Here is a 19,358-nt window from a genome sequence, read left to right on the forward strand (position 1 = left end):
AGGTCACCGCGTGGGGACCGCGGGGACCCCCGGACACCCCCAGCCCCACCCCCCCACCCCCGGAGGGCGCCCTCTGCCGGCGGGAGGCGGCGGCGCGGGGCAGCACCACGGACAGCGCCGGGACCCCGCGACAGTGGCACCGACACCGGGGGGTGGCACCGACACCGAGAAAGTGGCACCGAGCCCGGGAGGTGGCACCAACCCCGGAATGTGGCACTGACCCCACGACAGTGGCACCGACCCCAGGAGGTGGCACCGATACCGCGACAGCGGTACTGACACTGTGAGATGGCCCCGACCCCGAGAAAGTGGCACCGACCCCAGGAGATGGCACCGGCCCCTGGAGGTGGCACCGACCCCGCGACAGTGGCACCGACACCGTGAGGTGGTACCAACCCCGGGAGGTGGCACTGACCCCGCGATAGTGGCACCGACCCCGTGAGATGTGATCACGCCCGCGCCAGTGTCACTGACCCCGAGCCAGTGCCACCAGCCCTCGTGGAACTGTCACTGGCGCGGTGCAAGCACGGTCATTGCCGTGCCAGTGCCACCGACCCCCTGCCCAGGCTCTCTCCCGGTGCAGGTGCGATCATTCCCGTGCCGGTGTCACCGGCCCCGTGCAAATGTCGCTGTCCCCGTGGCAATGTGACCGCTCTCGTGCAAACGCCACCGGCCCCATGCAAATGGCACTGTCCCCATCGCAAATGGCACTGTCCCCATCAAACACAGCCCCGGTGCAAGTGTGACCCGGCCCTGTGCAAACACAATGACGTGCAAGCGCGTCCCTGGTGCGAAAGGGACCCTCGTGCAAGTGTCACCGTCCCCGTGCAAACAGGACATTGGTGCAATTGTCACCGTCCCCGTGCAAACAGGACATCGGTGCCAATGTCCCCGTCCCCAGCCAGCCCCAGCACAGCAGGTGTGACCCGTCCCTGTGCAAACACACCCGCAGCCAAGCCCGGCCCGGCGCAGGTGGGACCCGGCCCCGTGCAAGGTGTGACCCGCTGTCCCCGTGCCAATGCGACATCGCCACCCGGCCCCGTGCGCCCCCCGGGCCGCTGCGTGACCCCGCCGGGCTGGGGGCGACCCTGGGGGGCTCCCCCATCGCTCCCCCCCCACCCACGGGGGGGTCTGGCCCGGCAGGAGGGGGGGAGATGTTCGAGATGTGGGGGCCAGGCTGGGGGGGCGGGATTCGGTTTGGGGGGACACAGGAGTCAGAACGGGGAGACTGGAACAGGGGGAGGAGGCGATGGGGGGCAAAGAGGGGGGCAGGATTTGGGGTACCCGGGAGGGGGGGCAGGTTGGGTGGGGGGGGCAAGTTATGGGGTGCAATTATGGAGGGGACATTTGGGGGCTCAATGGGGGGCTCCTCCCGCCGCCCCCGCCCCCAGCCCGGCTCTTTTCCCCCAGGCCCGGAGCGTTCCCCCCCATCCCCTCCCCCGGTACCGGCAGCGCTGAAGGTCACGGGCGGACGGAGCCCCCGGTGCCGCGGCGGGGATGGGGGGACATCCCCATTGGGGATCCCCGGGGGCACCGCGCTGCCCGCGCCCCGCAGGGCGGCACTTACCGGGGGCGGCGGGGCCGGGCGGTCCCGGAGCGGGGCCGGTACCGAGCGGAGCCGAGCGGGGCCCCGGCGCTCGCTGCCACCGCGCAGCGTCACGTGCGGCGGGGCGGGGCGGCCCCTCCGGGGGCGGCGGGACCGGGAGCCGGTACCGGGAACCGGCACCGCACCGGGGAACGGCTACGGGCACCGGGAACGGACCGCCGGCCACGGGCACCGGGAAAACGGCACCGGGAACTGAGATCCGGAGCTGGGGATCCCCCGCTCCATCCCTGATGTCACCCCCGGGGTGTCCCCTCCTTCCCCAGCGCCCCGGGCCCCGCACACCGGGGGACCCCCAAACGTGTCCCTGTCCCCCCCAAACGTGTCCCTGTCCCCCCGGATCCATCTCCATCCCCCCGCCCGCGGTTGGTACCCGGGTACCGCTCTGGCATCACCCACATCCCCCCCCCAAATTCGGCTCATGGGGCTCCCCCCGCGTCTCCCCCCAGCACCCAGAGTTGGTTTCCCCCCTTTCCCTCTTCCCAGCCCTGACCCCGCTCATCTGGACCCCCCTCCCTGGGACTCAGGGACCCCCATGTCCATCCCCGGGGCCCAAACCCCTCCTCTCCCTCCCTGGTACCCCAAGAACACCCCCAATCCATAATTCCCCATTCCTAGCACCCAGAGCACCCCCCAACCTTAACCCCTCCTCTCCCACAAGCAGGGTGGCCCCATCCCTCCCTGGGACCCCCACCCATAACCCCCCCACACCCACAGCCCCCAACTCCCACCCCATTTCTTAATTCCCATCCCCAGACCCCAGGCCTCTCTTTGCCCCCCACCTCCAGCACCCATTTGCCTCCCCCAGGGGCTCAGGGACCCCCCCCAGGTGGGGACAGGGGTTGATGTGACACAGCCAGGGCCACCAAATGCTGTCCCCAAGCTCCATAAAACCCATTGCAAAGGAGGCGGGGGGGGGATTCCTGCTCCAGCAGGGTCCCTCTTGCAGCTCCAAGTGGGATTTATGGGATTAATCACCTCCACCTTGCTCAGGCACCCTGGGCCCACGTGTCTGCACTGCAACGAGGCTGCCACAGCTCCAATGACAACTTTAATCTGATAATATTTGCAAATAACAGACAAACCAGGAATGGGGCCTTGGCTCACACCTTGCACCTGCATCCTCTGCAGGATCCGGCGCTGCCGGAACCGCCACAGCCCTCAACGCCCCACGGGGCTCCTTCCCACGACAGAGTAAGCTCAAGGAAGAGACTTTTTTATATATAACATTAAAAAAATTAACAGCAACTTGAAAAGATGGAATTTCCAAGGAATATGTACACAAGCGAGTGCTTCAGGTTGGGAAGAAAAGCCTCCTGTGGCTTTGGCATGGGATTTGCCATGTCTGTAGCTTGGGAAAGAATCCATGGGTTCAAACTGCCCCAAAATAGCACTTTTTAGGAAATTTAGAGCCCCTCAAATGCTGCTGTTTCACCCTCAAACCTAGCAGGGATAAGGGAGGAAGGCGCTGGGCAAAGAGCAGATGGAATTCTTTGCATATATCACTGGAAATAGAACACTGGAAATCAAAGCTAGTGGGGTTTTGGGCATGGAATTTGTGGCCCACATCCTCTTCTTGCAGCCCAAATTCCTGCAAACCTTGAAAAAATAAAGCTGATGTGATCTCTGCATTGTATTTTTCTGCAGAAACAAAGGAAAAGCTTGGAAAGGAAGAGGATCTCTAATGAAGAGATCTCTTGGCAGTGCCCAGTGTGGATCAGTCTGGAAGTGGGATACTATTTCCTGCTAAATATTAATGTGGAGAAAAGTTTTCTGGGAGATGTTAAAAAAAGGAAAAAAAAAAAAAAAAAAAAAAAGAAAAGAAATTAGTGCATTGCTGAAAAACGAGGAGAGAAGAGTAACAAAACCTCTTCCCATGGGAAACCCGGCACCCACCCGCAGCCCCTGGCCAGCTCTGACTGCCCTGAGCCAAGAACGCTCCCAGCAGCGCCAGACTGGAGGAAAATGTTCTCCAGAATCTTTAAAATATCCCAAATTTCTAAAAAAAACCCCACAGTCCCCAGAGCCCAGGTGGTTACTGGATTGTCCAAGGCGTGGAAGTGACAGCGAAGGATGCGGAGAGGGGGCGGCTCCCAGGCCTGGCAGGGCTTTGGGAGGCAGATCCCAGCTTCCATTCTGGGTTAAGAAAATGAAGTTTTGCTGTCTGAGAGCTCTCTAGACATTCCTCATGAAGTCACAATTCCTGTACTTCCATGCTGGACTGAAAGGGTGGGAGTGGATCAAAGACAGGATTATCCTAAAGAGTTCCTGCAGAGGGATCAGGGTGGGCTGGAGCTACTGCAGCACCATCCCTGTGCCACACACACCAACTGCTGCTGCTCAACTTCCCAACCTTCCTGTTCTTTGTTAAATAAACCCGGGAACGTTGTCCTGAAGCAGGATGTCCTTCAGTGCAATCTGCTTTGACATAAGGCATTTGTTTTGTTTTTTTTTGTTTGGGGAGCAAACGTCTCACGATGGATTTTTGCCTTCTGGAAGAGTCAAAAAGTACTGTATCCACCTGGTTTATTCTTTTAATGCCCTACCATGTGACAAATCCTCTTCCCTTCTGGTGGCTCCTCTTGGAAAACCATCAGTGGCCAAGTAAACCAGTCCCTGGGAAGGAAAGACAGCACCAGCAGGTGAGGAGGGGAAGGGGATGGGGTGAGATTTATGTGAGGGGACACAAAGGGGAAAAAACACCTGGACTCACCTTTAAATCCCTCTTCAGGCATACAAACTGGAGGGAAAGGGAAGGAAGGCATTAGAAGTGGCACAATCCCCACGTTCCACCTTCCCAAACCCAGTCCTTGGGCAGCCCTTCCCCACCCCGCTCACCTTGCATAACGTCGTCCATGGCCGCGTAATCCGCGATGGGCTCGTCAGCCTGGGGAGGAAAGGACAGGGACAGGGAATGAACCAGGACAGGGAGCAGGGAATGAACCAGGACAGGGACAGGGAATGGACCAGGACAGAAATCAGGGAATGAACCAGGACAGGGAGCAGGGAATGAACCAGGACAGGGACAGGGAATGGACCAGGACAGAAATCAGGGAATGAACCAGGACAGGGAGCAGGGAATGAACCAGGACAGGGACAGGGAATGGACCAGGACAGAAATCAGGGAATGAACCAGGACAGGGAGCAGGGAATGAACCAGGACAGGGAATGAACCAGGGAATGAACCAGGACAAGGAATGAACCAGGGAATGGACCAGGACAGGGAATGAACCAGGGAATGGACCAGGACAGGGAATGAACCAGGACAGGGAGCAGGGAATGAACCAGGACAGAAATCAGGGAATGAACCAGGACAGAAATCAGGGAATCATAGTTCTGCTCAGGTCAGGGAATGGACCAGCACAGGGGCAGGGAATGAACCAGGACAGGGAGCAGGGAATCACAGTTCTGCTCAGGACAGGGAGAGGGAATGAACCAGGGAATTACAGCCCTGCTCAGGAGTGGAGCAGGGAATGAACCCACACAGAAATCAAGGAATGAACCACGACAGGAACCAGGGAATGAACCAGGACAGGAACCAGGGAATGAACCGGGACAGAAATCAGGTAATCACAGCCCTGCTCAGGACAGGGGCAGGGAATGAACCAGGACAGGAACCAGGGAATGAACCAGGACAGAAATCAGGGAATGAACCAGCACAGGGAGCAGGAAATGAACCAGCACTGGGATCCAGGGAATCACAGCCCTGCTCAGGACAGGGGCAGGGAATGAACCAGGACAGAAATCAGAGAATGAACCAGCACAGAAACCAAGGAATGAACCAACACAGAAATCAGGGAATGGATGAGAACAGAAAACAGGGCATGAACCAGCACAGGGAGCAGGGAATGAACCAGCACAGAAGTCAGGGGATCACAGTTCTGCTCAGGACAGGAGCAGGGAACAGCTCTGCTGCCCAAACACTGGGAGCTCCATGCAAAGACTCACTCCCCAATTCAGTTGTGTTTTGGGCTTAGCAGATGTATCAGCTACAAAGTACTCTTGGCAATAAAAGAAAGAGGGTTTTCTCCTCCAAAACAAAGATAAAAAGGATTTGCCTCCTCAAAAACAATTGAAATTAAGGATACTCCTCCTCCAAAACAAGAATAATGAGGATTTTCCTCCCCTAACTCAAAAAAATTAAGGCTTTTCCACCTCCTCCAAAACAAAACAAAAGGATATTCCTCTTCCAAAACAAAACAAAAAAAAAAATTAAGGATCTTCCTCCTCCAGAACAAAAAACCAAACCAAAAAACCCTCAAACAAGGATATTCCTGCTCTGAAAGGATATTCCTCCTCTGAAACAAAATAATGATTTTTCTTCTCCAAAACAAAAACCAATAGGGATTTTCCTTATTGTTAAAAAAAATTTAAGAATTTTCCTTCCCTAAAACAAAAAAATTAAGGATCTTCCTCCTCCAGAACAAAAAACCAAAATAAAAACTCCTCAAACACCCAAAGATATTTCTCCTCTAAAACAAAATAAGGATTTTTCTTCTCTAAAACAAAAAACAATAGGGATTTTCCTCCCGTAGGACAAAAAAAATTAAGGATTCTCCTCCTCCTCCAAGGAGCTGGCTCCCTTGTCCCCATTTCCACAGCCCTGTGGTACCTTGAGCAGGATGACAGACTCGGGGATGACTCCCAGGCTGCCCAGCGTGGCCGTGTCATCACTCAGGATCTTCCCATCCAGGGACAGGTTCTGGTCGAAGGGGGCCACGGAGAAGGCGTGCATGATCTGGGGACACAGGGACACCTCACCCTGGAGCTGCTGCACCTCCCACCCCTGTCAGGACTCAGTGCATCCCTCTGGGTGTCCAGAGTTGCCAAGGACCCCACTGGGGAGCTCAGAGACCCTGGCACACAGCCCAGAGCACCTGGGGATTTGATTTTGACCCCTGGAGCAAGTGGCCAACTTTGTATGAGGACCTGAAAGCCACAGAAGTTTAAATATTATAATAATAAATTTATCACAGGGTGAAAATGTAGATTTTAGGATTTTTGGTGTGGTGGTTATGGTTAAGATGGAGGAATTAGGGTGTGTCCAGCCTTTCTTCTTCTTCTTGCTCTCCATTTTCTGCAGTGATGTTGGCACTTTGGGATTGGTTTAGAGTAGAAGTGCACTGTCTAACACAGGTGATGGGTATTGGGAATTAAGTGTAAATATGTTATATGTAGTTTGTAGTATAAAAGGACAACACAAAGAGTGCCTGTGGCTGCCCTGCTGAGCAGAAAGAAAATTTTATAGATAAGAATTAATAAACAACCTCAAGACAGAAAAGTGAAGAGTCCAGACTCGTTCCTCAGAGACACCCTGCACATCTCGGGGCAGCAATTAACAACCAAAACCCGAGCCATGCCCAGCTCCTGGGGCAGTCAGACCCTTCCCTGCTCCCCCACACTCCTCCCTGTGTGTTTTTGCCTCCCTGAGGGCTGGCCTCACCTGGATTTTCAGCTCTTTCAGGGTCTGGCTGGCCGACACGAGCAGCGCTTTCTCGCCCCGCACCTTGCGGTGCCGCGTGCTTCTCCTGATTCCCTGTTTTTGGTAGGTGATGTAGCTCTGGTGGGAGAGCTTCTGGCGTTTTGTGCCACCATTGGCCTGGAGATGAGGCAAAAAATGAGAAGATTGAGGTGTTTGGGGATCAACAGAACCTTCCCAGATCCCAGGGAGTTTTGGGCCAATTGGTCATGCAAGGGAAGGCAGAAGCGATGGAAAACCCCTTGAAAGCCAATTGAAGCGTGCAAGTGTGGAGATGACCAAAGGATTTGCTTTCAAACCTCAGTTCCTAGTCCTGATGCCAGTGTGGGGCAGACTTCCACATGCACATGAATCCTTATCCATATTTCATCTCTCCAAACCCAGCACTGGTGTGGTTTGACCACTCAAATGACAATTTAAGACATTTTTTAAGACACTTTTTCACTGCCAGTGAGATGCAGAGGAGGAGGGTGGTGATCCCATCATGCTGACTCAAGAGGATGATGCAAAAATCAAGGAACCTGATGGGATTTTTCATCTCTACCTGGTTAAAATCAGGATCTTGCTCCCCCTCTGGCTTGTTTTCCTCCCTTTCCTCTTCAGCTTCCGAGCTGCTCACGTTCAGCTCTGGAGCCGCGTCCTTCATTACCTGGAGTCACAAAAATCATTCTCCAACAGCAACCAACAGCATCCACATGGCCTGTCCCACCCTGGCAAACAGCTCCTGGACACCTCTGGGTGCCACCTCCATCCAGAGAGCCCAGAACAACCCTGGGAGCTGCTCCAAGAGCTCTGCAGAGGCTCCTCCACCCTCCCCAGCTGTGTGGAAGCTCAGGGGGATTCAGCTCAGGAATCCCCCTCTGTGGAATTGCAGGTGCTTCCTGTCCTCCTTTCCAGGCAAAGCAAATTCTCCCGAGCCCCTGACTGATTCCTTTCCCATCAGCTGCCTGATCCAAGTGTATTACAAAAGCCTCAGCATGGAGAAAGTATTTACTGTGAATTAAGACATTTATCTGCTCCTGCAGCAGCCTGGCAGGGACACACAGCACCATTACTTATGGGGCTGGAGGCTGTAAGTAAATGAAATCTAAATAATTTACACAAATACAAAAATAAAAAGGTTGCTCAGGTCAGTGAAAGTCACTCCAGGCATAGATTTGCCTGGATGTAAATTCCCAGCTATGCTGTAGCTGGAACTGGGCTTTGCAGGAGATGTGGATGCCAAGAGCTCTCTTCTCCATCAATGTATTTGCAATTAACGATGCAATTCCAGTTCCAAACATTCCCCAGAGCCCTCTGAATTCCAGAAGTGCCACCCTACAACGATTTGATCTGGATAAGGCTTCCCTCTGCAGCACCATTCACCCCAAGGAAGAACCAGGTGGTGCAGAGGAGGGAGGAAAAGGGGTGAGGGGCTGGGAAACACTCCCTGATTTTGCAAAGCCAGCAGGAAGGGCACAGTGGCTCCCAGTGCTGCTGAGAGTGATGCTGGCCAGCATTCCTGCTGCTTCCCATCCTGCTGAGGCTGCCCTGTTACTGGGGGATCTCGTGGGCACGTTCTCACCCCCTCTCTCCAGCTCCAGCTGCTCCATAAAGAATAGCTGCCTGTTTTTCTGCCAGCCCCACGTGTGAGCACAGTCCTGTCCAGTGCCAGAAAAATACAACACCCAACCCTCTTGTGCAGCAGAGCCAAGAGGATTCAGGCTGGGGATTGAGGCTGAAAGCCCACGGCTGAGGGCTCCAGACGGTGCTGCGTGATCCACATCTCACATCCAAGGCAGGAGCTCATCCAGCCCCCAGCTCCCTGTGCTTCCCTGGGATTGCCAGCGAGGGGGAAATCAAGGAAAAGGTAAAAAAGATTGTTTTCATCTGAGCTTGCCCACCCTTGGCTCCCTTCTTAAGAGGCCTAAGGAATGGGGTTTACCAGAACCAGCTTTGGGTACTTGGAAAACCAGTTCTAGAGCTGATCCTGACACTTAAGATCAGTAAAAGCAAAATTTACAGCTTCAGGGGATCCTGAGAATCATCTTCAAGTTCATTGTCTCACCAGCACTGAAGGGAAAGAGCTCATTTCTATCCAGGAATTAAAATGTCACTTGAGCAAGAAGAAAGGAAATGACAAATATTGGAGGGGGAGGAGAGCAGGTACAGCTTGGGGACACAGCTAAGACAGAGAAAACAGCTGGGAGCATCCCTGAAAACACAAAGGATTTGGTTTGGCAAAAGGCAGCCTCGAGGAGATGGAATTTTCAGAGTCACAATGTCCCAGTTTGCTGGTTTTGCCAAAGCTGCCTGGAGCTGCAGAGCTGGAGATTCTGCCCTCACCACCACCACCACAGAGCAGCAGCATCCCTGGGGACACGGGAGCTGTGCCAGCCCCCTGGGGACATTCCTGGAGCCTGGCTGAGCAGGGATGAGGGACAATCCCTCCCTACCTTTTTGTTGTCCACCACTTTGTGGATGTAGATGGTGGCCTGGGTGTACTCGCGCAGGTCCCGCTGCTGCTGGCACAGGAGCCCCTCCCGGCACTCGGGGCACAGCTCTGGGCAAACACCAAGGAGAAAACAGAAAACATCTCACTGCTGCAGCTCCTCAGAGCCCTCAGTGCTAACTGAGAGTAACTACACCAAATCCCAGAGTGGTTGGGGTGGGAGAGACCTTTAGGATCTCCTTCACCCCCTGCCAGGGGCAGGGACACCTTCCACTAGCCCAGATTGCTCCAGGCCTTGGACACTTCCAGGGATGCAGGGGCAGCCACAGCTGCTCTGGGCACCCTGTGCCAGGGCCTGCCCACTCTCACAGCAAAGAATTTCACTGCAATACCCCATCTAACCCCATCCTCTGGCTGTGGGAAGCCATTTCCTGTGTACTCTCCCTCCAGGCCCTCATCCCACATCCCTCTGCAGCTCTCCTGGAGCCCCTTTACACCCAGGAAGGGGCTCTGAGGCCTCCCTGGAGCCTTCTCTTCTCCAGACTGAGCATCCCCCAGCTCTCCCAGCCTGGCTCCAGAGCAGAGAGGCTCCAGCCTGTGGACTTGCTCCAATGGCTCCACATCCTTCCTGTGCTTAAAACTCCAGAACTGGACACAGCATTGCAGGGGGGACCCTGCCAAGCTCTGTGTGTCCCAGTGCCGCCCTGGGACAGAAGTTTCCAGCCCTGGGAGCCCTTGCCAGGGGTCACTCACGGGGCTCGGAGGCGTAGCGGGCGCCCTCGGCCGTCTGGCTCCGGGTGATTTTGATGACGTGATCCACGACAAAGAGCTTTTGGATCCTCTCCCACTCACTGGGCCATATCAGAGCTATACTGTGCAAAGGAAGAGGCAGGTGCTTTATGACATTGGAAAAGCCAAGCTCTAAACTCACAAAAAAATCCCTCCCCTCTTTTGGCTTGTTGATCTGTCAATGAAAGAAAAACTGCAAAATCCGCCCAAAAACGCAGCTCCACGGGAGGGCTGCACAGCCAGATAACAGCAGCCTGTGATTAGTGACACTGCTGTGCTCCTGTCGTGCCAGAGGGAGGGATGGAGGAGGAAAGGAGTGGAAGATTTCCTACTTTTAGTGCTGCATCACTGCAGAAGCAAAGCTGTGGAGCATGAAGTCCAGCCCTGCAGCCAGCGCTCCAGGGGGGAAAGGCTCACGGAAAGCAAATTGTAAGGAAGCAGAATGTTTCTGCATCCTGGCCAAATCTAGAGTGGTTATTGTCAGGAACAAACCAAGCTGAAGGAAGCTCTATTTTCCTGACCCTGCATCCTTGGACAAGTCTTGCCTTGCAGGAAGGCTGGGGTGGCTCTGAGAAAAGCCTTGGTGTTCATTTTGAGGGAAAGGATTACTCCTCATCTTGCTGTGCCTCAGCAGCAGGAGCGTTCCTTTGGGAATGTTCTCCCGAGGCTCAAGGAAAGGTCAAAAAAACCCACCCCACACTCCAAAGGTGCAGAGATTGTTTTCATCTGAGCTTGCCCACCCTTGGCTCCCTTCTTAAGAGCCCTAAAGAGGAGGGTTTAACAGAACCAGCTTTGGGTACTTGGAAAACCAGTTCTAGAGCTGATCCTGACACTTAAGACCAGTAAAAGCAAAATTCACAGCTTCAGGGGATCCTGAGAATCATCTCCAAGTTCATTGTCTCACCAGGACTGAGGGGAAGAGCTCATTCCTATCCAAAAGGAGAGTGTGTGAAGGGAAGGAACTCACTGTTTGGAGTCTTCTTTGGTCATGGAAGCAAAGGTGAACATGAGCCCCCCGTGGGGACAGAGCAGGACACTGTTTGCTATGGAGGACACGGGGCTGCAGCGCGTCGGCCTCCTGCAAAAGGGAGGAGGTTTGGAAAGCTGGATCAGGTTATCCCACCAAAACCCCAACAGTTCTTCAGGAAAACAGGAAGAAAACACAGGTGAGTATTTACACAAGGCATTCCAACAAGGAATAGTAGCTATGAGTGATGAGGAAATCAGATCTGCGTTCCTCTGTGGTGCAGAATGACTCTGACCAGCAGAGATTTCCATCTCCAGCCCCAGCGGTGACCTCTGGGATACAGCTCCAGACAGATGAAAAAACTAATCAGGTTACCAGCTTATCTGACCATCTGGTTAACACACAGCAAACAAGGAAATTCAGAGTCTTACACTGCATTACAACTGATACAAGTCCTGCAAAAACCAGCTTCACTCTTTCCATGAGCTCACTGTGCTGTCAGTCAGAAGCAAAACATCTACAGCCCCCAAAATGAGAGATAAAAAGCACCAAAACCCTCCAGCCAAGTTACCTGACAAATTTCCTCCATTCTTCTACAAAGAACTGCGAAACAATATACAGCTCATCCGTCTCCTGGGGGAAAAGAGGAGGGAAAAGGATCTTTTTAATGAACCCAAAAATGACTGTTGGGTTTTTCGGCAGCGCTCGCTCCCTTCGAGACCTCAGTGCTGCTTTACCATGACAACTCCATCCAAGTGGGCTGAGAAAGCCAAGCAAAATAACTTGGGATCAGGTACTAAGCACTGCCATTGCTAATCTTGTGTTTATTATGAAGTTACTTGAGCTTTTGATCCAATTACTTTCAATTCCCAGTGGGAAAGGGCATTTCCCTGGAGCAGCCAGGACTCCCCAGTGTGGTTCCTCTTGCTGGGGGCTCAGTGTTCAGAGCTGGTGAACCCCTCACTCCCACAGGGTGAGTCCACCCCAACATCCCTCAATTGCTTCCAACATCAAAATTCACAAGTTTTTCCTTTTGGTAGCAGCAGGGGTGCAAAATCACAGCTGTGCACCAAATGAGACAGCGTTTTTGTGGTAATCTGTGGGGTTTTGTCCCAATCTTTCTTTAAATTGTTTGCTCCTGGACAAGAAAGCACCCTGCCCCCAAGAGCTGGGTGACAAAATTATTTCCATGCTCTAATTTATCCTCACCCCTTTCCCAAAGGCAGATTTAAGTACTTGCTCCATCTTTCTGTAGGAAAACTCAGCACATCCAAGGAATATTTATACACACAAACATATATATACACTTCTTAATTTCCCTTCATCTCGTGATTTCTGCTGGTTTTCCTCCCCAAACCTCAACTTCTTTGGATCAGGAGAACTCCAAAGGCTTGAGGGGAAAATCCTCAGCTCTCTTCTATGAGGCTGCCTTGGGAAATTAAAAGGGAAAGGAGAATAAAAAGGGAAAGGAGAATAAAAAGGGAAAGGAGAATAAAAAGGGAAAGGAGGATAAAAAGGGAAAGGAGGATCTAACCCTGCTTGTGGAGACCCTTCTATGTCTGACCCACAGTGATGAGCTCCAACTTTCTCCAGCTCCAAAAGCAAATCCAATCACATACAACCTCAACCACCTACACTGGCAGGACCTGGAGCTCTCCAGCTCAGCATGAAAGGAAAACTCCTTTTAAACCATTTTGGGTCTCCTTGGTTTTGAGCCATGGATCTGTGTTGCCCCAGTTTTTATTCCCAGCTGGAGCAGTGAGGGATGGAGGCAGACACCTGCCAATGCACCTTGGCAGGGTTTTAGAGTCAGCCATTAATCAGCACCACTCCAGGAGCCAAGGACTGGAGCCAACAGCTCATTCTGAGCACCTCAAACCTCCAAAAATTCCTGGAGAAGCTGCTAGGAGAGGGTTTGTACAGCCATTGCTGCTCTTTGGAGGGCTTCAGCATTTTGGGAAGCTCCCTGAGCTTTTGGGACACAGGATGATGCTGGAGCACACCTGAATTTTGCCCAAGCAACAGCAAAAGGTGGTGGTGGGGTGAAGTTCAGGTGTGTTCCAGCATCCTCCTGCTGATGGAAAGCTGTAGGAAGTGGCTGTGCTGTTTCCTCTTTCCAGGGATGGACACAACCATGTCACTGATATCTCCCTGACTGTGGGCCAGCCACAGCTCCTCATTCCCCTGGCTCTGCAGGGCTTTGTGCCAGCACAGCTAATCCAGGCAAGTCACACCTCAGCACAGCACCCCTGAGAGCTCTGCTGGCATGCACAGAGTGAATGGTTATGGAATGGTTTGGGATCTCCTGGTTTGGGATCTCCTTCCATCATCCCAGGTGCTCAAAGCCCGTCCAACCTGGCCCTGGGCACTTCCAGGGATGGGGCAGCCACAGCTGCTCTGGGCAGGAGAGGGATTAAAGCCAACAAAAACCTCTCCCAAGCTTGTCTGCATCCTCTGATCCCCCTCCTGATCCCTACCTGAGGCCAGCTGCCCAGGCAAGGCCTGCATTTATCATGGAACAGGTTCTGCAGAGAAGTCTTCTGCTCACTGGCCATCATCTTATGCAGAGCTTCATTTTCCTCCCCTTCACGCTCCAAAATCTGCAGGAAACAGTGAATTACACCCCAGCTCCCACTAAAGGTGACTTTATCCTCCTCCATGGCACAGGGTTGTGTTAAAAAGGAAAACCAGAAATACAAGCAGTATTTACAGTCAACAAAAAGGGAGTATTTGGCAAATACCTTGCACTGGGAACAGCACTCTTTGTTGTTTGGGAATTCAGGGGCTTTTGGAAAATATTGCTTGAGTTTCTCCCAGGCTTCCTTGGAAACCACCCTCCGTTCATTCTCAGAGATGCACAGGTCACCTGCAGGGAGAGAATCAAGGAAAAGCTTTGATCACAACATGCTCAGGGATGTTTTGCAGCCCTTGATTGAAGAGATTACAAGGAACAAATGTGGGGAAGAAATCCACACCACGTCAGCAAAAACCACTAAAGTCACCTTCAACTCCTTCCTTGCTTCCTTTAGACAGAGAATAAAAAAAATAATAATAATATGACTTTAATTTACAAAAATGCTCTCTAGATTTCCAAGACCATGGCCTAAGCAGCTGATCAAACACAAGGAGGGATGTGGGGAAAAGGCAAAGGGTTTCTGTTTTCTGATCCTGGCTATCCACAGCTACATCCTCATGGTGACACCATTGCTGATCCCCAGGATAAAAACTCTGAGTTCCATGAAACCAGGTGCCTTCCACATCCTTGAGAACCCCAAACTGCCACTGCAGAACCTCAACACAGTTCCATGTGCCCTATCCAAGCACATTCCCAAAAAGGGAAGATTTTGCACCCTAAATCTGCTCTAGGGAATAAACGGATGTGAAGATACCAAGCAAGATTTACCAGCTACCCCCCACAGAACACTTATTTATCCATCCTGATATCAGGATTATCTTTCCTGTTGCTCAGGCAGCTCCAAGAGCCCAAGAAGGATTTCCAGGAGCCATTTGTGCCTGCAGTCTCAGGGGTGGGAGCAGAAGGCACACTCAGGCACTGGGACACCACGTGCACAAGGACGACACGTGCTGGCCGGATAAACAAGGCTTGGAAAAACGGGAGAAGGCTCTGGGATCTGACCAGCTGCCCACTCACAGGGCTGCTGATGGCCAAGGGGAAAAAACACAAGCTCATCTCCCTTGGAGACAGCAGCTGGGAAGTCTCTGTGCAGGGAGGAACACGGGGAGCAGCCATTGCGACACCGGGATGTGAAGAGGATTTGGGAATATCAATGAAGAGGGAAGGAAAACAGCAACTGTGCTGTCCAAAGGGCACAATCCCTTATTATCTGCTTTTCTATAGCCTGGAGAGCTGCAGAGACAGGAGAGGAACTCCTTCCTCCCCACCCTCAGGCAGCTCTTTAACATGACAAGCAGCTCCTCAGGCCCACGACTCCCTCCAGCCTTGCCTGGAATTTGGCCAGCCCTGAGGAGGAGAAAATAGCAATGCTCCCCTCCTGCTTTTCCTCTAATAAACAAAGGTCAGGCCTCTGTGCAGCACTTGGCCACTTGAGCTTCATCCAACGACGCCAAATGGCTCCAGAGGCTGGCCCAGGATGCTGCCCAGAGCCAGCAAGGATGGGCAAAGAAAGGAGCTTGTACAAATAAGAGCCTTGACACCACATGATTAATGGAAACAGATTGATATGGTGAGTGAAAGAGGTGGAAAAATCAGCTCTGGGTCTGCAGGGCACAAGTGTTTTGCCATCTGGAAGATGAACTCAACCACTGCTGACCCTGCTTCCCACTCCCACCATCCCACAGGGACATGTTTTGGGCACTGACATCAAAGAAGGCTTAACTTGGTATCTGGAAAAAATTCCCTGGGATCAGGCAGCTACTGGAGAGCGAGGCATTGCAGCAGGGATGCAGAGGGAGCTGTGAAGGGAACGCCCGGGTGGCATTCTTGGAGGCCAGCCAGCCCTCCCAGATCCAGCACAGCCTTTTCCAAAGCCTCCATGGAGGCAGGAACCTCCTCCACCACAAAATTAAGGCCATAGGAACAAGACTAGAGATTTGCTGATCCACTGCAGAGGGAGTTTTTCAAGGTGGAAAGCTTGTTTTCCATGAGTAATCAGAGGTTAACTCAAGACAACAAATCCTGCCCTGCCAGCAGCCCCCTTATTTAGTATTATTTATTCTGCTATGACCCCAAGTCACAGATCAACCAGCAATTTAACACCATACATTTTCCAAAGGCCTGTTGGCCTATTTTTTTATCGTGTCTGGCTCCCTAAATGTTCCATCCCCACGCTCCATGCTTTTATTGAACAGCAGCAGCCCCGAGGCAAAGGGAAATGCAGCGTTCAAGGCACTGAGTAACAGCTAAAATCGTGACAAAGTGCTCAAGCACTCTGCTTGAAAATGAGATTTCTCAAGCCTTACTCCAGGTTCTTGACTACCTCTGATGACAGGAGATGTGTGGCTAATTTATGCCATTTTTCCTTCAGTCTGAGGTAAGATGGAGCCTCCCCACAAACTGATGCCTGCAAACAGGAGTTTAAGTAAAGCTGGGTTTTATGGCTGGGAATAAAGTGAGATTAAAACAACAGGGTAGCCAAGGATGCAGCTAATGAGGCATCACTTTCAAAACAACTTACAGGAGGTCAAAACCTTCTGTAAACAAACACCAAAGCACAGCAGGTTGGGAAATCGATATCCAGGAGTGGTCCTGGCCCAGGTGCTGGGTGAGTGCTCCCGATTTAATGTAAACCAGGATGTTAAACAGATACTCTCAGCTCCCACCTGCACTGATTTACATCACCTCTTCTTCTCTTACTGTTTTTAGAGCTTCCAAATGGCTGCAGCAGAGCTTTGGTGCTGCCCATGCAAGGATGGGAACTCAGCATCTGACAGCTCTGCTTGGCTGAGTCCTTACAGAGTCTGCCTGCAAGGAAAACTTTTGAGGCAAGAAACACCAGGAAAATGAGAATTAAGCACTCTTGGGCAGTGATTCCTCAAGCTGGCCAGAGCTGGAGCAAAGGCTACAAGGTCAATGTGGGCAGCAGTGGGCAACAACGGGGATATTCAGCTCCATCCCCCGGAGAGACTCACCATGAGGGCAAACGATGTCTTCATTAAAATTTAACTCCTCTTCCTCCTCCCTCTTCTCTTCATTTGATTCATCTAATTAAAAAAAATAAGAATACAAGAGGATTGCACAGAGCTGCTCTCCCAAGGAAAAGAATTCTTACAGGGAAAGGAGCACGGTTGCCTTTCAAATTACAGCAAACCCCCTCACCCAAGGGAAAATTTGGAAGGAAATTTGTTATTCTCCGATGTCTTGGCCTGTGGGCAGGCGGGATTACAGCCCCCAGGTCACGTAGGAGGGCTTTGAAGTGCACGGAGCACAAGCCAGGCCTTTGTGAGATTACAAAGGATGCATTTGTTAGGGCAGGAACACCGCAGGGGTTCCCTGCTCCCAGACATCTCCGAGTTTAACCTAAACAGGAGCATAGGTAAGAGCAAAAGGAGCAGAATTCCTGGCAAAATTCCTGATCTAAACCAGATGCTGCCTGACAAACTGAGGGGGAGCCTGCCAGGGGGCTGACAAGCCCTACATCAGTCTCTAAATTAGTTAAAGTCAAGCGTTGGCCACTGAATGGAGCATCATCGAGACAATGACGTGTCAGCAAGAGCCTCTAACGAGCTGCCTAATGAGCAACTTGGCTTGTGAGTAATTCAAATGCACTACTGGGAGTTGCAACCTGTTGTGAATCGAAGTCACCCCGAGGAAGGATGAGTGGTAACTCAGAAATGCCCTTTTCTCCATGAGTGCTCCTTATCAGGGGGGCTGAGGTGCCCTCCAGTCCAAGATCAATGCCCTGAGCCATCATTCCCACTTCCATTCCAACAAGCTTCTTACCCAGTTCAAAGGAGCTCAAGAAAATACGATTTTCAACCATTTAAAGAGCAGAAGGCAAATAAAACCTCCATCTACTCTCATGATATGGGCACAGAATGGAGTGCACTTCATGATTTTTGATCCCAGGCTGTGTTTTCCCAGTGCTGCTGCATCAGCTGTGCTGTTTTATCCCTCAACCTTCACAATAAACATCATCATCCCTTCCCCAAGGTAATTTTCACGTTTCTTCCTTCCCCGTGCTCTCTCATTCAAGAGAAAAGTGGATAAAAAGATCATGTGTCTGGGGTGGTAATTTCACACAGCTTTGTAAAACCACTTATCACCTCATCTCCCTCTCCAGCATGAAGATCACCCCGCAGTTTTCAAGATTAGCAAAGAAAAAGCTCCTTAAATGAAGGCCTTTTTTTTATTTATTATCATTTCCCCCCTACTCATACAAGGGGAACAAAACAGCTACAGAAACCTCTGACGTGTTTTTTGTTAGCAGGGATAAGGCAGAGCTGGTAGCTCTCTACAGCAGCAGAAATTAGGAGGAAATCAGGAGTAAATACCTTTGTTTTGTGCATTTCCATTCATTTTTCCATTACTGTGCTCTGCATCTTCATCTTGCTCATTTAATTGCTCCAGAGCCAGCTGACGCCAGCTCCTCAAGGAGGCTTTTCCAACCCAAAACCCATCGGTCCTGCAGGGAGACAAGCAAATGTGTGGCACCCCAAAACCACAGCTCCCTTCTTCAGAGCCCAAACAGGGAAATTTTTTAGGAAAAAGCTGTTTAAACACTTCTAAAAAGCATGATTGGGACTTCCATACCCTTTGACTGTCATCTTCAGCAGGTTGGTGACTGTTTTGTAGTCCTCGTTCAGCTGGTTCTTCAGCCTCAGGATTCGACACCTTTCCACCACACAGTCCTTGCAAAGTGCTTTGACTGGGTGGGAGGGAAAAGAAAAACAGGTTTTTACATTATTAATTGCATGGTTTATTGCACAGGTCATTTCCTGCTGGTTTGAAGGCCCTCAGATAGGTGTGTACCAACTATCCTGCCTGAGGATGGGTGATTTCATGTGTAAATGAGGAAATCCTGGGGGTTACAGCCCCATCAGGCCACGTTTGAAGCTTAAAGAAGCATAAAATACTTCAAATGAGCTGTGATCTGTTCCACTGCTTCACAGATCTGCTCTCCCAGCTCCTGCAGTCACAGGGAGCCAGGGCAGCCCAGCACCCAGCCACAGGAGGCAGGAAATGCCAGGAAAACAAACAAACATCTGCATTGTGGCACTTCTGACAGCTCAACCCAGAAAATCCACCCTCCTGCAAGGCTGGAGGACCAAGGGAGTGGAAATCCCTTAGCTGGGTGTGGGTTTAGATTTGCATCCTGGAGCAAGAGGAGAAGTGAAGCAGCGTGTCCATCCATCCTTTTATCCATCCCTCCCTCCCTGCCAGCCATACTCAACGCACAACCCTTCAGGCAATCCTTCCACTTGACTAATAAACCTTGCCCTGTTTTTCCCCACAAAGGCTGCCTGCGTCACAAGCAGTTTCTTCCCTACAAGCTCCCAGCAGGAGCTGAGCTAATTTGGTCTCAGTGGGAGTTACTGAGCAACTTCCTAAAAGGAATGAAACCTGGGGCTTGATGAGGGGATGTCCAAAGCCTGGAGGGGCTGGGCTGAC

General features: G+C 52.0%; 1 protein-coding gene across 3 annotated transcripts in view; it reads right to left on the minus strand.

The window, feature by feature from the left end:
* Positions 1-2,641: 2,641 nt before the first annotated feature.
* Positions 2,642-19,358, minus strand: part of USP48 (ubiquitin specific peptidase 48) — a 34,304-nt gene continuing 17,587 nt past the window's right edge. For 2 of the 3 annotated variants that reach the window (XM_058818817.1, XM_058818819.1), the window contains 15 exons: positions 18,501-18,615; positions 18,242-18,372; positions 16,880-16,951; positions 14,011-14,135; positions 13,747-13,869; positions 11,841-11,902; positions 11,270-11,380; positions 10,267-10,385; positions 9,518-9,624; positions 7,627-7,731; positions 7,047-7,202; positions 6,216-6,341; positions 4,442-4,490; positions 4,317-4,343; positions 2,642-4,219 (listed from right to left, as the gene is read on the minus strand). In XM_058818817.1, coding sequence (XP_058674800.1) covers positions 4,197-4,219; positions 4,317-4,343; positions 4,442-4,490; positions 6,216-6,341; positions 7,047-7,202; positions 7,627-7,731; positions 9,518-9,624; positions 10,267-10,385; positions 11,270-11,380; positions 11,841-11,902; positions 13,747-13,869; positions 14,011-14,135; positions 16,880-16,951; positions 18,242-18,372; positions 18,501-18,615 — 1,451 coding nt within the window. In that variant the 3' untranslated portion in view covers positions 2,642-4,196. The remainder of the gene's footprint in view (positions 4,220-4,316; positions 4,344-4,441; positions 4,491-6,215; positions 6,342-7,046; positions 7,203-7,626; positions 7,732-9,517; positions 9,625-10,266; positions 10,386-11,269; positions 11,381-11,840; positions 11,903-13,746; positions 13,870-14,010; positions 14,136-16,879; positions 16,952-18,241; positions 18,373-18,500; positions 18,616-19,358) is intronic. The other variant, XM_058818818.1, reaches the window with a different exon arrangement.

The sequence above is a fragment of the Ammospiza caudacuta genome, chromosome 22, assembly GCF_027887145.1.
Source record: "Ammospiza caudacuta isolate bAmmCau1 chromosome 22, bAmmCau1.pri, whole genome shotgun sequence".
Taxonomy (NCBI): Eukaryota; Metazoa; Chordata; class Aves; order Passeriformes; family Passerellidae; genus Ammospiza; species Ammospiza caudacuta.